Raw genomic sequence first — 19,766 nt, 5'->3', positions numbered from 1 at the left:
CTTGTCATTGCTCTCAGCGTGCTGGTGATGAGATCAGAGCGCTTCGCGGAGGACTCGGGCTTTCGGCTTGACAAGGGACACAGGTGAGCGTGTTACACTGCACTGTGACTCGCAGCTCAGACTCTGCAGAAATAAATCGCGAGCTCTTCGCTGTTTAACATGCAGCCAAAGCACTGCCAATATAAAATGGCTGATCAGTAATACTTTAATTGCAGTTTCATAGAAACAAATTGCTATTTAATTGCAATAAGCTCTTCTGTGGCTTAGCTGGACTGACAATAGGCATACACACCTGGTACTAAAAGTAACAAGCAGCAACAGTGGTTGTCTGGTAGGGCACGTACAGGAGGCTCAGGCAGTGAAATCAGACCTGGAACACATACTTTCACACTGAAGAAATATAATACTTAAAAAAATATATACATAAATGTTCTGATCTCAGTTTTGTTATTTTAATACAGCTGTTCAGAATGTAGATCCTTGCAAAAAGCCTCACGCTTTGATAAAAAATTTAAATTGAAATGATCTTTTGAAATGCCTGACGGTACTCGATAGCAAGTCACACGGACCATGCCAGTGATTTTTTTATTACTTTTTTTTTTTTAGTATTTACCCTAAAATTAGATGATGCAAATTTTATCAGTGCTAACTAACAGGGAAAAAGAGAGACAAACTCAGTGTGGTTAATATTCTAAAGATGTGACTTAATTTCATAGGCTTCATTTGGGTTAGACGTTCTCATTTTATATTTCATAAGATACTGCATAACCTGTTAAAATATTTAAAGATAAATCATGTAGGACTGAAAAGACGGTATCTTGTTGCAAACAGAATTTGGTTTGGAAAGGCTTAATGTCCCACTGCCTGCCAGGATGCGTAAATCTCATCACTAGACAGCTGGATAGGTAGAAACATTAAACCCATTTAGAGGGCAATCTTTTTACAAAATTGTTTCATTAATAAGAGTGACAATTTATATGATTGAGACGTTTAGATGCAGCATAGACAGAGCATTTTATCCAGGTTCACGAGGCTGATTTCAGATTAGTAATATTTCCTTTGATTTTTTTTAACAGCGTTCATTTTTGAGAGTGAGGGGAGCTCTTCCTGAATGATTATTTGTGTGACTTCTCAGCAGCACTAATGCAGAGGGTGGATTTCAGCCTCCGTGTAGCAAATGCGCGTGATGAAAGGTGAACATGCTTTTCCTCACCCATCTCTTCCAAAAGTGCATGTTTTTTTCCACATAAGGACAAACGGAAGTGTTGCCAGCAGCCTCCTGCCCACACCTACCGTCCCCATTAGAGCCTGGCTTATTGTCTGAAATGCCTCTGGTTTCAAGAAAGTGTTTTACCTAAAGCAAAAATACTACTTAAAATATGTTCTATTGTATATTCATAGCTCCATTAGTCCTCCTCCAATTTAGCACATCAAAGCAAAGACTTCATCACTTGCATGTGGATTATGCTAACATGAGTGACATTTGTAATCTTATAGGTCTGCAACTTAAGAAATGCTTTTAAAGTAAGCTATTAAATAGGTAGCTGTGCTTTACAAATGAATCATATAATAGTTTATTTAAAGCCGTTAATGAACTTCAACCTCTACATCACTAAATGCTATACTACATTACTTACTAGAAGTTATTAGCTATCTTCTTAGCATGTCTAGGTTATATTAGACAACTGAAAATCTGTACATGTTAGATTTAAACACTGTACCTTGAGTGCTTATACTGAAAGAATATAAAAAGATGTCTGCAGTCTCACTAATACTTGAATTCCATATTCATATGACTTCAAGTGTCTTTTCAAAGATATTGAAGCAGCACGATTTGCAGGACGCTACCTAAAGACTTTAATGCCAAATCAAAAAGCTTAGAAAATTACTTTTAAAATTCGTAAGTGCATTTAATTAAGAAGTCATACGTGGCTTCATTTTATTGCTTTATATGTTATACAAGTGTTCTTTTGTCTAAACTGTCTTATGCTGTACAACAGTTTATTTTCTCTGTAACAGCCCTGGTTTTTCCTCAAGCACCGACATATTAAAAGAAGTTGTTCAGCAGACCTCCAGCATACTAGAGGTCAACAAGTAGAATCTGGAAAATAATAATAATAATTATTATTATTATTAAAAATTCTGTTGTTTAGGCAGATAAATGTATAAATCAGCTTTTTGTGTATCGACATCACAACAACTGTAACTCAAGCTCACTCCATAACCAAGCATGTCGAACAGGGAACCCCTTCTCAAAAATTGAATTCAAAAAGAAAACATACTTGTGATGTATTTCAAATGTATTAGTCACCTATAATAGTAGTTATTGATTTGTTATTAATTGCTGCAGAGGCACATTCCAGGTGCTTGCAGGTTCCTGACTGAGGGCAGCCAAAGCACAGCCGCAGATTCATGTTCGTATTCTTGCTACAAGCATGAAAATTCAGCCTTTTTTCTCGGAATTGTGGCGCACGGCTCTACCGCCAGGCAGCTGATGGGAAAAACCCACGGAATGAAGCTGCTCCCGTTTAAGCTGAGAGGAGGCTTTGTTGCTTGGAGGGGCGGGCAGTGGTTTGTGTTTGTTTGCTTTAACAGATCATATTTGAGATCAGTTGGTTCTCGGAAACAGCCCGGGAAACGTGTTTTTCTTTCCTTAAGATTTCCACTCTTGGAAAGTTAAGTCTCTTAGCACAGCAACACAACTTCATGTAGCTGCAGTCGGAACAGCTACTGTGTTCCCTTTTAGGAAAACTCAATTCTAGTACTCAGTGTGAGGTACAGACCTTTTGTTGGCTTTTATTTTATTTGTCTTTGACGCCTTATGGTATATACGTACCATATACGTACGCTCTCATGCTTGCACACTCACCCACACTTGCACACCCTTAGCTGGACAGAGACCTCAGTACACGTATGAGTACCATAAGTCACTGCAATATGAATTACACTTGCTGTTAGCAGAATGAAGAACGTCACCGAAACGTAAAGATCATTCTGAAGCAGCGCTCTGCTTCTTTGCCAACACTAACACAGGTAAGTAAGTCATTCAACAAATTCTTTACTGGCGTGAGACAAAAAAAATGTCCAAACCAAAAAGCTACTTGTAAAGGTAACTGACAATAAGGGTAATGTCTGTGTAAGATACAGCTTCACAATCAGGTTTTGAAGGTAGACTTAAAAAAAATTGAAAAGAGCAAAGCTTCTAAAACCCATACTCAATTCAATAGTGTTTGTTTTACTTTTTTATTATTTAAATACACCATACTAGAGCAAATGTCTCTGAAAATATCACAAATAAAAGATTTTTCTTCATTCAGCAAATTAGAAGTAGGTGAAAATTTCTACCCAGCAGCTGCTATGAGCCTTTTTTTTCTCCTTTTTTCTTTTTGTCTTTTTTTTTGCCATGGGAAGTAGCAACATCAGGACAGAAACACGTACATGCATACATACATTGTATTGTACAGAGATACAATAAAAGTGTTTGTGATAGAATATCACAAAAGCCACATCTTTATCTCATGTTCAGTTTGATTGAAACACATTTCCTTACAACACTTAAATATACAAAGAGCAAATAGAATGTTGTTAAGGTAAAACACAGGGTACAAACTGGCCAGTGCCCTGCTAATTGTTAATGAGGGTAGAAAGCAGATTTCAATGCTTCTTTTAATTAGCTTCATTAGTCATCTTCCCCACCCGCCCCCCCCAAGATGTCCTCCGGTGGATCTTTTTTCATTTTCTCTACAGTCTCCCATTAGCCCGGGTTCATGGAGTCCTTAATGTTCATATTCAGTCATTTTAATACACCAATAAATGTGGGAAGGGCAATCAAGAATAAAGAAGGTGCAATGGTATGGAGCTGGCACTGATGCTAGCTACAAAGGTGACTTGTCTACTTGGAGACATGGGATCCATCTGTGATGAACAAAATTTGAGATGAAGGCACGCATTCTGCATTACTCTGACCTTTTAGCAGACCTGTAAGAAATAAAAATGGGTATCTTAGCTAGAATACTAAAATTGAGATAGGAAACTACAACATGACTGCTTTTGTCTTTTTCTTATTCGCTAATCTCTTTTTTATTAGATTACTTTCCAACTGTGACTTGATTAAAGCTTTCTACACTATCCATTCATACTGCTAATGTTTCAACTTCAAATAGCAAAAAGCAAACATTTTCTGCAGTTTCACTACTAAAAAGAGACGAGAAAAAAAAGAGATGACAACAATAAATACGTGTACTTTCTGGTAACAAAAGGTACAGTGAATAAGGTGGTTTTTCTGGGCCCCTTTTAAAGGGAAGCAACGTTACGCCATGCCTTTGAAGAAGCCAGTAATATAATCTTATAATTGGAAGAAATAGTGTGTAAAGCAAATAAGAAGTACGGCCAATATCCTCCCAAGGCAACTTAGGTTAATATGCTGCATTGCAAAAGAGCTAAATATAGATATTTCAGGATTTTTCCCCCCCATTTAAAATTCCTCATCTGGTGTGTTAGTTAATGTTACATAAACATTCTAATATATGAAGTCAAACATGCGCTTTCACACTGGTGTTAATGAATTGCAATAATTAAAAATGTCTAACTCAATAAAAATCTAAACTTTCATGGATAATGTAGAAATTATCATCCATAGTCTTCAAAAACAATCTGTTTGCAATTACCAAAATGAAATAATATATATTAGATTTTTATGGTTTGTCAATGACATGTTGCGCTTCCCAGGAAGTTCTTTTTTCACCCTTTCTCTAAGTTACTAAAAGCCCGAGGTCTATTAGTAACTGCAACCCCCCACTTTCAAGCTAATTAAAGTAGTAGAGGCTTGGAGGTTTAATTCCCCAGAGCTGAAGCTCAGTGTGAGAAAGGTAATTTGTCTGTCCAGAACAAAGATTAGGGAGCAGCCAGCAAGCATATTTAATAAATGAGCATCAAATATCTTCTACTATGGACACAGACAACACCAATTATGTAACTACAAGGGAATTGTTGAGTGATATGTAAACTAGAAGATTTTTAAGATCTTCTCTGAGAGACGTAATCTAACTCATTCTTTATTTAAAAGTATAGAAGCTGAAGACAAGCCTGTGCTGTTAACATTGCCAAACGGTGGAAAATCTACATTTCCAGTAGGTGGTAATACCGCTGCAAACAAGAAACACTACAGGAATACTACCGGTACCAAAGCAGCATAGGGAATTATTGACAACACAGTCCCTCCAAACGAAACGGCACACAGGACATCGCACACGAGGAGTTTGCAAACTGCAGGCCAGCAGTACCGACTTTAGATAAAACAAGGGGGTTTTCTTCCAAACTACACAGCAAGTGATGGGAAGTTAGTTATAATTTACATGTGCGCACTGCCTCAGGGAGACAAAAGGCGGAATAGCCAGCATTTGGCTCCTTAAAAAGAAAAGCAAGTTTTTAAACAAAGTTGGGGCATGCAACCCTTTGTGCCTGCACCAGTCACCGCTGGCTTTTAAACCTGTAAACTGGGTTAAGACAACAGCAAGTTCATAATGGTCACTTTCACATACACACACAACAAAAATACTTTAATGCTGGGAGTATGTCTCAATCTCTTTAGTTTAATAATAGAACCCTGTGAACATTCTGCTATGTCTATAATCTCTAGTGGTAAAATAACCTGGAGACTGATAGATCTTTAATGTTTAATAAAGAGTATCTGTTACAGCCAAATCTGCCAGAGCAGAAGAACTTCTTAATTAGTGGCCCTAAACCACACAGCTTTCTGGAAAACATCTCTGATGTGCCATCTTCAGACTCTTAAACACTGACAACATACCAAACACGACCCCTCTGGCACCTGCCCCAGTAGCTTCCAAAACTCCTGAAACCTGAAAAAATCTAACAACTATCAACTTGTCACCTCAACTATATTTCAGTTCCCTGGGGTTCGGGTGCTCTGCAGTTCCCCTTTGAAAACTGGCAGGAGAACTTACACCATTTTATAGTGATATTGTACGATTTTAAAACAAACACACACCCCCGCACAATACCACCACCACACAACCACAACACCAAACCTAGAACCTCTCCCCCCAGTCCTCTCCCTAGTACCTGTTCATCAGTGCAGTTCACACCCGTGACAGGAACCGCTACAAACGCCTTCTCACTCTTCTCTCTGCATTTCGCTTCTACCCAGTGTCTGCAGCCACAAGCCCCGCAAGCCCAGCCCAAGTGTACTTTTCCATGCTCTATGTTCCTCATCATGTCTACTGCTTTTATTACAACTAAATCATTTTTATGTTCTGCTAAGGCATAGTACTACACTGATAAAACTAAATGACAATTTAGACACCTATTTGAAGTTACATTAAACTTTACATTTGTAGAAGACAAGTGGATAAACCACTCTCTCGGAATGGTAAACCTTTTACTGCAGTGTATCAGGATGAATGGTTTTACCTATATTTTGAAATGGGATACCTACAAATATTCATTGAACGGATTCACTACTAGCCAGTCTATATTATAGATTTGTTTCATTAAAATTCACAAGAGTATAAATCTATGAATCTTTAACTGTATTTGTACTTCCTTGAGAAGACGCTGCACATTCTCCTCCAATCTTAATTATCTTTGTTCTGCCTAACTATACAGGACTTTTGTACTCAAACTCTGTCATCACCTCGATTGACAAATTAAGTAAATAAAAAAGACCCACGTTTTATTTTGATGTAATTACATTCACTGTGTAAGAGTTGAAAGAATACTTAAAATTAATCAGTAAATTTATGCACAGGAAAAAAAAAAAGCAAACACAGATATTGAAATGTAGCAACACAACAAAAGAAATCATGGAAATTAAAAATCAGTTTGTGTTTTCTTAGACCTATTTCTCCACTAAGTAAAGGCACTAAAAAATATCCTGTGCATTACAGACTAGATCAGCCTACCGTTTGTCCCAGGTTTTTTTAATCTTCCAAATTCCTATTTGCAGATAAATGTTATTTTTTGTGAACCTTACAGACATTAATGAAGTTCCTATTGTAAATCTATAAAGAATTACCAACTGAAGTGTGCACTTTTTGTTTCATTGCAATAACTCAGTGCTGTGTGATTGCCTGGGTTAATGATGAAAAAGTCAAATATACTATCAGAGCTGATGGAAAAATCTATCACCAATCTGAAATTAAAATTCATCTGTGGTCAATAAGATTTAATATCCATGCAAGTGGCGCTGTAAAGAGTAAATGAATCAATGTCATCAATACATAATCAGTATGAAATATGATGTGAATAAAATTATGTGCAAGAGTCATACATTCACTCTTTTCTGGACCAGGGTGGAATGAACAGTCTCTTAACTCAAGGTTGACAGTAATTGTTACAAATTAGGCACAGCAGTTATCAAAATGCACTCACTTGCATAGCTTTAGGACTTATTAAGGAGATTAAAAGAGATCTAAAACTATCTAGTTTCAGAGTTACAGGACAACTGTTGATCAGAATTTTTTTTCCTTCTTCTCTATATGATTTGTACGGTCATTATTTACTCATTTAGCTAGAAACCCAGAGCTATCAACCACAGAGAGAGTTGAGCTATTAGTGTTACGGAGCGATAAGAAAATGGCACTTTGGTTTTTAAATCTGAGTTATGACATCCAAAACAGACAAGAAAATACTGAATTCTGAATGAGGACCCCAGCATGCTTCCTCCACTAAAACCTTAATATTAAAGTGAAATACATTGGTTTAGCTCAAGAACCTTCTCTTCACAAGACACGTGTTTCCATACTAAAGGATCTAATTTTCCTCCCACAGAAACCTGCTCTCTTGTAGCCCTTAATTTCAAGATTATAAAATAAAATACTTCTCTTTGTTAAGAGTTTTTATAAATGCATGCTCTCTGTTTTGCTTTGTACACAAGGAGTTCAACAGCTGTACAGATGCACATGCCCAAACCAAAATAAACCTACTCGCCCTATATGTCATAGTTAAAAGGTTAGTATTTTCTCCCCATATCCCCCACACCTAAGTTATTTAAGTTAAGTTCAGTTACTTAAAGGTCTCTTTGCGGGGGTGGGGAATGTCCGCTATTAGAATGAAAAGAAATTGATCTTCATTTAGCTCTAATAAAGCTTATTAGTAATTGTTGAGTATTCACCTTCTGGTCTGGCAGTAGTGGATTACTCTGAAGTGAATTCAAATGGCCATTGATGAGAGCTGTAGGTCTATCATGTTCACAAAATAAACTGCCATTGATGTAGTGAAACCGATCTCCGGGGACCAGGCGATTCCGGCAGGTAGAGCATGTAAAACACTGAAAAAAGAAAGAGACAGCAAGTGAAACTACAGCACAAATTAAGTATGCTGCAGGTTTGAAAATTACACTTCAGAGACTGCGAGCGCAGTTGAGATACGGAGCTGCTTGGTTTCTGCATCTCCAAATATGGCATCGGTCTTACCTGTTGGGACTACGCAGTACATAACTCACGTATAGTTCTACCGATTACGAGGGAACAAAGCTACACACTAAGGGAAGCTTTATAATATACACTCATCTTTCTAGTTAGTGCTTTGCATTTCATTCATAAGCAGATGCAGATTTTACACTAAAGAAGCCCGGCAGTACTAATCAGCTACTAAAAAGATACGTATCAAAAAGGCCTCACCTTAAGATGATAGACGTTGCCCTGTGCCCTCATGACCAGCTCGCTGGCAGGAATGGACTGTCCACAGGCACTGCAAGCACCACTATTTCCAAATAACCTGAAACAGAGGTGATGATCATGAATAATTTAATACACGGGAGGCTCTAAGCATTTTTGCGCATCACTGCAATGGTTTATTACACAACTCTTTTCGACTTCTGACCCCCGTCTTCCAACTTGCTTACGCGTCATAATTTGAAACAGTATAATTTTGTGTAACAACCGGTAGCTTCACCCTACCTCGAATGTGGTTACACAGGATTTAATCAGAAATATTGACTTACACCTCTAGAAACACAAACAATTCTGTACTACACACATTTTATCAGATTACTGAGTTCATCGTAAAAAAAGATACAATTCATGACTGGAGTTTAAATGCATTGTGTCCTTGAAATTATATGAAGAACTCTTTTGTACTTTAATCATATCTTGAGATATGAGTCATCAAAAGGGTTAAGAGGATTTGATTGTATATCTAAGAAGACATCATGCTCAGTGTATTGAAACTCCAGTAAACCTCCATCAGTGCAGAGTTTCCATTAGAAACTCTCTGCTATCCAGGTTGATATATAATGTGTATGGGTTAACCTTTTCAATCATGGTGTCAACACTTTAGATTTGCCTCTGCTCATCTCTTTCATCCTAACCTTCTCTCTCTCTTGATAATGAAATGCTTGCTCCAACTTCCCTCTATCTGCTCCTGAGTCCACAATTTAGATTACTTCATCTCTGCTAGCAACAAACTGAATGAAATTTCGATTTGAGCAGAAAGTAATTTACCGGGATCTGGACCCATTTGTCATCATATCTCTCTGGGTGTTTGCTGTATCACTGCAGTTTTCCTATGCAATCAAATGAGACCACAACATCTGCCATTGGGGGGGGCACACGCAGTGGGGGGAGGGGGATAGGCAGAAGAGTGGTGAAGAAAAATATATACATAATTCTTCAAATCCATTTAAAGGGACAACACATCGATGCAAAACGTAATACAATAATGATTATTGAGTTCTGCTTTTACAGGCTAGAATTAGAAAACCTTTATTTGCTTTTGCACGTGCCTCTAATATACACAAATATTTATAAAGACTACCAGGATCATTTGGCAGTAAAAAAAGAAACTCAACTAGCTGGCAGGGTCACAGACCCACTTTTCGGCACGATGTAAAACATAGTAATAGGATTTACAAATTAGCGTATTGGTGTCATAATAAATATTAATATTTGCATCTCCTTCGTGTCCAAATAAAGTCATAAAATTCTGTTCGTGTCAACCTAGGAGACGCATTACAACAGAATACCCGTAATCTGAATGATTGCAGTGTGCCTCTGTATAAAAATAATTGCTTTGAATTTTCAGAATCTGAGCTCGCAGAGGAGGCTTGTCATGTTCAAACTACTAATTTGCTGTCGCCACTTTATTGAAAATAGCCTGTAAGTTGTTATTAAATGTATCGACTGAACGACAGAGAGAGTAGTAAAACTGCCCCTTAAGATGGCTTTTAATAGGAAGCTGAGAAACAAATTTTGCAGCAGCATCGATTTGAAGAGTTCAATCAAAACTCCATTTCAAAACTAATTAGTCTGAGATCCACGACACATTGACACGTTCCTGCAGAATCACAGTGGTTACAAAGGGAAAGCTGAACTAATACATTGCCAGGACCTCCAGCCAAAGGGACTGAACTGTCAGGAAACTACGGGTGCGTTATTAGGGCATCTTCTAAATCACGATCAGCTCTGAGTAGTTACATGATGCATCGAGGTTACTTCCAAAGCTTTGCAATATGCATTTTTCTCCTGCCATTGTTGCTAGTAGTGAAGCTGGCAGGTAGAAAAGGTGCAGGGGAAGCACTGCAAGAGGAGGCAAAAGGCACTGTCACATTTCTAGAGCAAAGATCCAAAAATACAGACTAAGGGGGAGGCGACAAGGGTGTTGCAGTGTAGGGTGGAAGCAGAAAGGCAAAGAGGAACAGTCAATGTCGCTTGTCCAGGAGAATCTGGACCTGGTCGGTGGCTCCTGCAACCCCCACCACAGCTGCACCACCCAACTGCAAGCACAGCTTTTGGAACCCTGAGCCCATTCATGACTTGTCTTCGTTAAGCGCTCATTCGTTCTACAGTTCTCTCTGACTAGAAGTGGCCGTGCGCTGTGAATGTCTGTGAATTCTAATAAACGGAGTCAAACTAATCCAGAGGCTTTCCACACGTCTCCGTTTTTCCCTAAGCGTGTTCCCAGAACAATTCTCTTTTGGTAAGTCACTTCAGCTGAATCTGCTGCTCAATTCCCTAAAAATTACTTGCAAAGTCAGAACACCCTTCCACTGCTTTGCATTATTTACCAGGAAAATTAAGCTTATTTTTCCTTCTCCACTGTTACGAATGGTTTTGTTCTGTAATACCATTAACGGTGAAAAGGTTTTATCTTCTAAAAAAAAGGTTATTCCTCCTTACCAGTAAAGGAAGTCTTCCACAGTGACTACTCTTTACTGAAAAAGTTGGTTCACATGGCTTCTGAGAGGCTGGAGAGCTAATTATCTAACCAGGGGGACTGTCCAGGACAGTATTTGATTTAAAAGGCTTGAGGCTTTAGGTGCTCAATTAAGTAGCTATCGGTCTCAGACTGGACTTTAATGGGCTCTTTTCTCTTTAACTGCAGCAATGGGTAGAGATACCCCAGGTCAGGCTAATTAAAGCCAGGGGACTCTTTAATTGTGATGACAGAATTGGTTTCAGTTTCCTCTTTGGGTCCTCAGTCCAAGAAGGTCATTAATATTTCAACATTTGGGCAATGCAATCAATCACAAACATCAAGAGGTTCCCTATACGGACAAGGCAGCTCTTCTACACGTAGCAACGTTTTCCTGAGCCACCTTAAATTAACTGCTGTGTGGTTGCACACAGCGCTCCCCACACCCCCCACAAACGCTCCTGGTTTTTTCTCGCAGAACTTTCACTAGAGTGGCAATGAAGGCAGCAAGAAATCTTTTCAGCCCAATTTCCCGTCGTGCTGCTCAAAATTCAGTATCAGCAGAAACACATCTCTAGCAACTTATACTAACAAAATAAGGTTCTAGTTGTTTCCAAAATTGTGGAGATAGATCTGACTGCTCTGATTCTCACACAACACAGCGCACATTTGTGTTCACAAATACATATCTGAGCCCTACCGAAGAGAAATGCACATCCAGACCTACTGATCCAGAAGCCATTGGTGTTTCTGTACATTCCCTATATTTAATCTAAATTCTGCACCGGCTATATTAAATGTAACAAAGAAAGGCAACACAGAAATTACGCCTGGAGCCAAGTCCATTAAAGGTACTTCAGAACAACTAGAGACCAAGCACCTTAAAAGCACCAGAAGCTATTGATACTTAAAAGGGGGGCTGTGCATAATGGCAAGTGCTGCATTAGGGAAGGGGAAGAAAAAAAAAAACAGCCAAATTACGCTTGGTTAATTCAGAGTAACAGATCTGCCCCCAAGTGAATTGGAGGCCTTGAATTAATTCTGTTATGACAAATCAAGATAAACGTTCCCCCTAAATTGCATGCGATTTAATTAATTTTTGAGATCCTGTTTTTTTTTTTTTTTTCCTAGCTAATAGTTCACATGCTCCTGTGCTGTCATTGTGCTTGAGTGGGCAGACTTCAAAGTGATATTAAATAACCAACTATTAGATTTACCTAGCACGTCCTATTGGAAAAGTGCCATTTAATTACCTAGCCTGTTCAATTAAAGGGACAGCATTCCCTGAATATAGCAGCTTGCTGCTGATTACCAGGGAAATGAACTCTCTGCCTGGCGGCCCCTTCTCCTCTCTCCGCCCCCCCCGGCGCACTCCGCGGCTGCGGGTGGGCGCCCCTTGGCCGGGTCTGGCGCGGCCCCACGCACCCCCCGCGGCTGCGCCCACGCAGCGCTGCGAGGAGCGGGCGCCCGGGGAGGGGCCGCGGGCGCTGCCCCTTTAAGAGGCGCCTGGGCAGCCTCCCCCCTCTCCCCCTTCCCCACCACTCCCTGCTCTCTCTTAGAGGCCAATTTTGTTAATTAAATGTTTTGTTTGCGACGCGGCTCTCATTCATTTCGGACACGTCATTCCGAGCAGATCTAAGCCAGGGACCAGATCTCATTAGATAAAACCTATCAGAACTAAGAGAAAATGGAGGAGACACTAATTAAAGCTTTTAATTGTGCGGATTCGCTGCCACGCTGCTGCTTTATCTGGCATCTTAAGGTTGGGAGGGCCGCGCTCCGCTCCCCTCCTGCAAGCGCGCCGCTCGCCGTGGGGAGGGAGGGAAGGGACTGGGATTTTCGCCTCCCTCTCTTTTCCCAGGAACCTTGGCTTTCAATGAAAGCCGCTGCTGTAGCTCTACGGCTAATTTGTTGTCGGGTTTTGAGGGGAGGGAGGGAAAGGGGAGTGTTGTGTTGTTCAAACAACAACAGAAAAACACACACAACCTCAGACGGTTAAAAAAGCTCATTAATAAATGGCCCCGTGGTCTTGGCCCGGAGGAGTCAAGTCCCTTTCACCTGGCGCCTGCCGGGCTGATCAATCCTCTTTCTCATTTTGTTGGTCGTGCCTTGCGTGCTCCCACATCTCCGGTTGAGAACCGTGCCCGTGGCTCTTGCCCGGGGAAGGGAACGTGCTGCGCAAAAGCCCTACGGAATAATTAAGAGGGGGGCAGGATGGCGAAGGGGAACCGGAGGGCCTGGCTGCCAAATGGGTGGCATCGCATCCACAACCAAACGGGGCCATTTCAAGCAAGAAGAGGGCAAGGGCCTCGCTCATGCCAGCACCACCCCCGAGGAAGCCGGCAAAGTCCGCTTCCAGAGGGAAAGCTCCAAGTTAACTGGGCCCTGGCCGGGCCCGGCTGTCCTACCCCACATTGAGTGTACGGTGTCCAGTTCAAGTTTCAGCAAGCATCTGTCAGAGTTATTTTTGCAAGTCAAATTACACAGATCTAAAGAGAAGTCAGGCGATAGAACAAGGAGATCAATTCAAAACCCTCATCTGATAAAGCATCCTAATACTCGTTAAAATAAATGAGTATTAATTTTTGGCAACACAAAACCAGAGGACTGCGATAAGCCTGCCTGAACTTGCCTCTGGGATACAGTGGACGCATCTTCTCTTTTTAATTAGTAGTAATCAGACATGAGGGTTTGTTTGATGGTGTTGGTCGAGTGATGAATCTGTACTATTCAGTGCATCTTAACAGTAGTGGCAATTTTTCCACTTCAAATGAGACTCTCACCCTAACACCGTTCTGCTCTATTTAATTACAATTCTGCCAGGCTTAGGCTTCTTGCTTAGGATCACAACCAAAAAGTGCCATTAAAAGCCCCCCATGTGCTGATTTTTTACCATTTATTTCTAAAAATATCCCCCAAACTAGCGAAGATAAGGCTCCAATTCGTCAAAGATACTGAGGGATGTGTTTCATCTGCTTAACTGACCAAAGATGCAGCCATGTATCAGGACAAAAGCTGCGCTATCAGAGTCACCAAGTTTTAACTCCGTCCTTTTAGACTAGGGAAGCCTCCATGCATATGCACACATTCAGTACAGTCCTGTGCTCCTTGACACAAGTCAAGTTTTACCAGTACAAGCAAACTTGTAACATTTTGTAGCCTTTTTTTTTTTTTTCAGAAAGGAAGAAAAACAGTGGAACTTTTGGGCCAGAGAGAAGAAAAACCTGGGTTAACACTTGACATTTACTGTAAATGAGAAACCAGAAGCATTTAAACAAAACACAATTCGTTTTAACTAAGCATTTCTGTTATGCCAGGAAGGTATGGGGCTTTTTTGTTGTTTTTTTTAATTACTGAATGTTGAAATAGAACACCTCCTTGAAGCATTCATGTGCATCAGTCTATCAAACCATTTACTCAAATTAAATGTGTAATCCTTCAAAATGCCTCCTTTTAAATTAATGAGTTTAAGTAGCTTGAGTTCACCTGAAAAGATCGTACGGGTACCTGACCTCATGAATTCTTTCTATTAATTATATTGGAAACTTGTTGGAAGGGATACTCTGCGTAATCTTACTGTACCCCAACAGATGCGAGATTAATAAGGCTTAGTTCCCCCTACCCAAATCTGTGGCATTTAGAACGAACAGCTTCAAAAAAGGAAGAGATAAGAAATAAAGGGCAAGAGTATATCCCTCCTCTGCTGCGCCTCGCATTTTCTATACTGGAAGTTAAGAAAAATGTCGGTTCAAAGATTCCCTCTAACAATGCGAAGACAACATTCTCGCACTGGTTTTGGCTATAAGTAGCATCGGTGGCCCTCCAACTGACGGTTAATCAGCTCTTTCACAAGGAGAACAGAGAATGAGTCATTCTGTTTCCACTCAAAGGAGTTTAAAGGTGCTTATGTAAATATAATAATTAATCAGATACTAAAGGCAGGCATTTCATTATTTAGCACCTCTGCCACAGCCTTATTTAAGCCCTACGATTTTAACATTTACCGTTCAGATATGCACACTTCTCCTTCAACACTACAACAAAGCAGATTAATTTAGCCTCTCTGATTGCTGTTTATTTTTAGTTAGGACTTGTTTTGTGCTGACAAACCACTTTAAAGTTACAGTCGTCGTTCCGCCCCCCCAACTCTTCCCTCCACTTGGCAGCCGCAGCTGCGCCCTGGGCTAGGCGCTAACATCCGTCTCCGCGCCCCCACGTCCCTCCGCTCCCAGCGAAGGAGCGATCCGGAGCCAGCCCACCCCTCCGCCCCGCGCCATGGGCACCCACCAGTCAGTCTGCCCACCGGAAAATAAAGGGGGAAAAGGGCAAAGAAGACAGGGAGAAAGGGGGACAGCGGTCGTCGCCAGCCGCTGCGTGCCGCCGCGCCTCACCTGATGTAGTCGTTCCTGCAGAGGATCATGCCGCTCTTGGTGTAGCAGGAGGTGCCGATGTCCCCCAGCTGGGCCTGGCAGCAGGAGCACTTGAGGCAGCGGCTGTGCCAGTAGCTGTCCATGGCATAGAGCAGGAAGCGGTCGGCGATCTTCCCCCCGCAGCCGGCGCACCTCTTCCACGAGAGGGAGCCCGCCGACACCGGGGGCGGCTGCGAGCTGCCGCCGGGGTTCACCATGGCCTGCGCGGAGAGAGGGGCGGAGGCGGGTCAGGGACGGGCCGGCAGCGCCGCGCACCCCGCCCGCCTCCCGCTGCGCCCGCGGCGGGGCCAGCGCCGCTGCCGGGCCCGCGGGGGCTCGGCCGGGCCGGGGCGCGGGGCTGCCCGCGGCCGCGCAGCTGCGGGCGTGGGGGGCAGAGGCAGTGCGGCCCCCCCTCCCGCTCCGGGCTTGTGCAGCTGCAGCTCACAAGTCAGGAACAGTCCCGGGGTTTGTTTTGGTTATGAAAAAAAAAAGTGTGTGAGGAGTGAAAAAAAAAAAAAGTTGTGAAACTGGTTTTTCAGTCTAGAAGAGACTCGGCAGGCTCGGGGCGGCAGCGAGGGGCTCGGGACCGGCCCCCAGACCTCGGCGTTTGATGGGTTTTGTTTTATTTTGGAGACATTAAAAACACCCAGGGAAAACACTCCAGACAGAGGACACTGGCCTGAATAATAGATCATTGAACTTTAGGACGCCTGCTAACTTCCTACACAAACATACTCAACTTTTGTCTGGCTAATCTGCCCTTGATCAGCAGTTTAAAAGCTAAAGCTTTGTTACTCAAAAAAAAAAAGTTTACCGGCCATAGGAGAGCAGCAGGATAATGAAGTGCACCGCTCCAGCTGGAGGGAGTCTGGCCGCCCCCAAAATTGCTACTAAGGGCATTTTTCACTTTCTAATAAATGCTTTATGCAAGCAGGACAACCGAGAGATAATATAGGAATCAATTCATAAAGCTTACTCTAAACCGATTAATTTGTTGCCTTCAATCCAGAGCCCAATAAACTCCCGGTGTTCCTCTAGTCACTTATACTATAAAAAGATCAAGTTATTTACTGCCAATTAAGCAGCATGTTTTGTCTTTGTCCTTTGTAAGCCGTATGTGCTCATGCCGAGGCATCTGGCTATCTGCTAAGGACCTTCAGACTGATACCTCCAGAGCAGCGAGGACGAACTTTCCTGCCACTGGCCCAACTCGGCTGCAGGAGGAGAACTGAGGCCGATTTGAAACACACATTTCCTCAGAAAGAGTACCTGGAGGTATGTCCAGTGACCGCACAATAAACCAGAAGAACTGCACCAATTAAGCTGTAACAAAAACCCCGAGACTTTGGAAAGAAAACCACTCTAAAAGCCATTAGCATTGCATTTATCCGAACGCATCATATACCTTTATGTAAATTGATTTCTGATGCATTTGTTCAAGGAATTGCCTTTTGTTACAGTTTCCAGCTACAGCCTAAATGAATCTGCATTTCCTGCTCCGAGTCTTTAAACAGTTTCCCTACGCTTTAAATCACTTCAGATTTCTTAAAAGAAAGAAAAGGACTCCGTGCCACCACCTTAGCCCGTCTTTGTCGACGGCAAATACATATAAATATAAAATGGGAAACGTTACACTGAGAAAACCATCCAGTAACCCCATTAAGCTAAAGCTCTTAAGGACAAGCAATACCTTAATGCTGATTAAATCTAAAAAGATGAATCAAGAGGACTGACCAGAAAGTGACTCCCTTGATAACTAAGGACGGGCCCTCATCAAGTTTCATTTAGAGTTGGGGGGGAAAAAGCTTTTAACTTAAATAGGCTTACTCTAGTAATTACACAGCCAAGCAATTTAGGTCCTGGGATAGGAGTCGGTGAAATAGAAAGCAGAGCTGGAAGCTAGAGGCAAAATACCCCCCCCCCCCCCCCCTTTTAACAGCGTCTCTGGTGTTTTTTTAATGGAGACCAAGGGAGGGACAGGCGGAGAGCTGGCAATTTGTAGTACAAAAATGGATGCTTAATTCATGTCTCGGTTTTAATTAGGTGATTCACCGGATTTCTCCTGGATTGAAACAAAAGGCTGTGTGGGGGGCAGGAAGGGAATTGGAGAGGAGAGAAACAGAGCGCTCACTTTGATCTTTTCTGCCACTGTTTCAGAATAGTGTTTACTACGGGGGAAGCGGGTGCCCCAGCCCCCCCGGCCCCCCCGTCCCCTCCATTCAGAGGAGCCGAGGCAGGCAGAGCCCTTTCCCGGCGGCAGCTGGAGAGGGGGGAACGGGAAGCGGCCCCGAGCGGCGGCCGCCGCGGGGCTTTGTACGCGGGGGCCGCGACCATGCCCGGGGCCCGCGGCTCCCCCGCGGCTCCCCCGCGCCCGGGGCGCCCCGCTCCGCGCCCTCCGCGGCGGGCAGCGCGGGACGGCGGCGGCGCCGGGGCCGCGGGCACGAACCGCACGCACGTCCGCTGGAAAAAACAAGGGGTAATTACCGGCACTTCTTACCTGCTTCCCCTCTATATTGCAAAAGGCCGGGGAGCAACGCCGCTCGGGGTGCCGGAGGAGGTCTCCTTGCAAAGAAACGAAACACAGCGCTCGCCCACTCTCTGGCTTTCGGGAGCGCTGGAGGGAGCCCCCCGCCCGGTGAGGGGCAGCCCAGGCTGGAAAAATATAGATATTGCTATGAGAGGCGTCTGCCCGGGTCCTTCCTCCAGCTCCCGCTTCCCTGGAGGGGAGCTGCAGAGCTCGGTCCCCGCCGCTGAGCTGCACACGCAGGGCGCCGCCGCCGCTCGCTGCTGCAATCGCCGGGTAAGTTTGGCAATGTGGCTTCACTTTGTACCGCTTCCCCCGCGCCCCCCCCACCTCCGCCCCCTTCTCTGGGCTGTGGCGGCCGCCGAGCCCGCCGCGGCCCGCCGAGGCGCCTCCGCGGAGAGGGCGAGAGCCGGCGAGTTTGCGAGGGGCCGGGCGCGGAGCTGCTGCCGGGGATCCTGCGGCGGCGGCGCGGGCGGGACGCGGGAGGAGGCCCCTCCGCCTGCGCGAGCCTGCGTGTGTGTGAGTGAGGAGTGCCTGTGTCCCTGCGCGGGCGCGCGCGCGGGTGTCCGTGTGCGTGTGCTCCCGCTGCCCTCACACATGTGTTACTGACAGAGCAGAATCCCAACTACACTCCGGCTCGGCTCCGCCGTCAGCCCGCCGCAGCCAATCCGCCCCCGGCTTGTTCAGGCGGAATAATAAAACCTGCCAATCCCCGAGAAGACAAAGGAATGAGTGAAAGGGGAGGCAAAAAAAAAGAGCCCGGGCGGGGGCGAGGAGGAGGGGAATGGAGAGGAAGGAGGCGGTCAGGTGGGCAGCGCCGGCCGCGCCGCCCGGCCGCTGAGGAGGCGCGCGCGCGGCCGTTGGGGCGCCGCTGGCGGCCGTTAGGGCGCCGCCCGCCCCCGGCCACCAGTTGAGAAACTTGGCGGCGAGGGGCTGTCCCGCCTGCCCCCGAGCCGGCCGCTCCGCCCGGGCGGCGGCGCTCGGAGCCCTCCCCGGCTGCTGGGCGCTTCCCCCGCCGGGCCGGGGCGGAGGCGCGGCCTTGGGTGCCGGTGCTGGCCGCCCTCCTGGCGCCCCCCGCTGCCTGCGGCCTCGTCCTGCCCCCGGGGCTGCGCACCCCGTCGCCGGGGCGCGCCGGCACTCGGGTCCCGTGCCGGGGCAGGGAGGAGGCCGGCAGGGACGTGCCCCTCGGCTGTGGGGGCCGTGTCGAGGCGGCGAGTTTCAAAGATTACCCGGTGAAACTGTCGGGGAGCTGTGCTCAGGAACCCGCATCCGGGCACGGCCCGCTGTTATTAGCACCCCGTAAAGGTTTAAAAGGGTTAAACTGCCGCATTTGGCTGGCAGTTAGCAGCACGGCTTGTCATTTGAGAAGACAACTGCATTTCTGAGGAAGAAGCCCAAGGATGATAGCACATCAGAAGTAATATTCAGTAGGGACACTTAAAATTTGAAACACGCCCCCCCCCCATATTGCACATTTTTGAGGCCTAAGTGCAGCACATAGGATAAGCAGAAGTACAGCACCATATAGCTAATAAAGATCTTAAAATAATAAAAGTATCTATAAACGCGGCATAATTAGTGTGTGTTATCCCCATGAACAGTTATTCCTGTAAGTGTGTCAGGGATTTGCCCAACTGCTAGAATAGGTTCTTGCCTGGTACCGTCTCCGCACAGGGCAC

General features: G+C 44.3%; 1 protein-coding gene across 3 annotated transcripts; it reads right to left on the bottom strand.

Moving 5' to 3' along the window:
• Nucleotides 1-3,953: 3,953 nt before the first annotated feature.
• LMO4 (LIM domain only 4) lies at nucleotides 3,954-18,101 on the bottom strand (the record flags this gene model as incomplete). 3 transcript variants are annotated; one of them, XM_080349149.1, is made up of 4 exons in its annotated part: nucleotides 15,546-15,784; nucleotides 8,643-8,739; nucleotides 8,135-8,290; nucleotides 3,954-3,978 (listed from the first exon to the last, which is right to left on the bottom strand). In XM_080349149.1, exons 1-4 carry the CDS (start codon nucleotides 15,779-15,781, stop codon nucleotides 3,970-3,972), a joined length of 498 nt encoding a protein of 165 aa, XP_080205275.1. In that variant the 5' UTR covers nucleotides 15,782-15,784. The 3 variants fall into 3 exon arrangements, with proteins under 3 accessions (XP_080205275.1, XP_080205274.1, XP_080205273.1); XM_080349148.1 differs by lacking the exon at nucleotides 3,954-3,978 and adding an exon at nucleotides 18,061-18,101 and having other exon boundaries at nucleotides 8,090-8,290; XM_080349147.1 differs by lacking the exon at nucleotides 3,954-3,978 and having other exon boundaries at nucleotides 8,090-8,290.
• Between the last annotated feature and the right edge of the window lie 1,665 nt (nucleotides 18,102-19,766).

This window comes from Nesoenas mayeri, assembly GCF_963082525.1.
Source record: "Nesoenas mayeri genome assembly, chromosome: 8".
Lineage (NCBI taxonomy): Eukaryota > Metazoa > Chordata > Aves > Columbiformes > Columbidae > Nesoenas > Nesoenas mayeri.
This window is presented reverse-complemented; position numbering and strand designations above follow the sequence as displayed.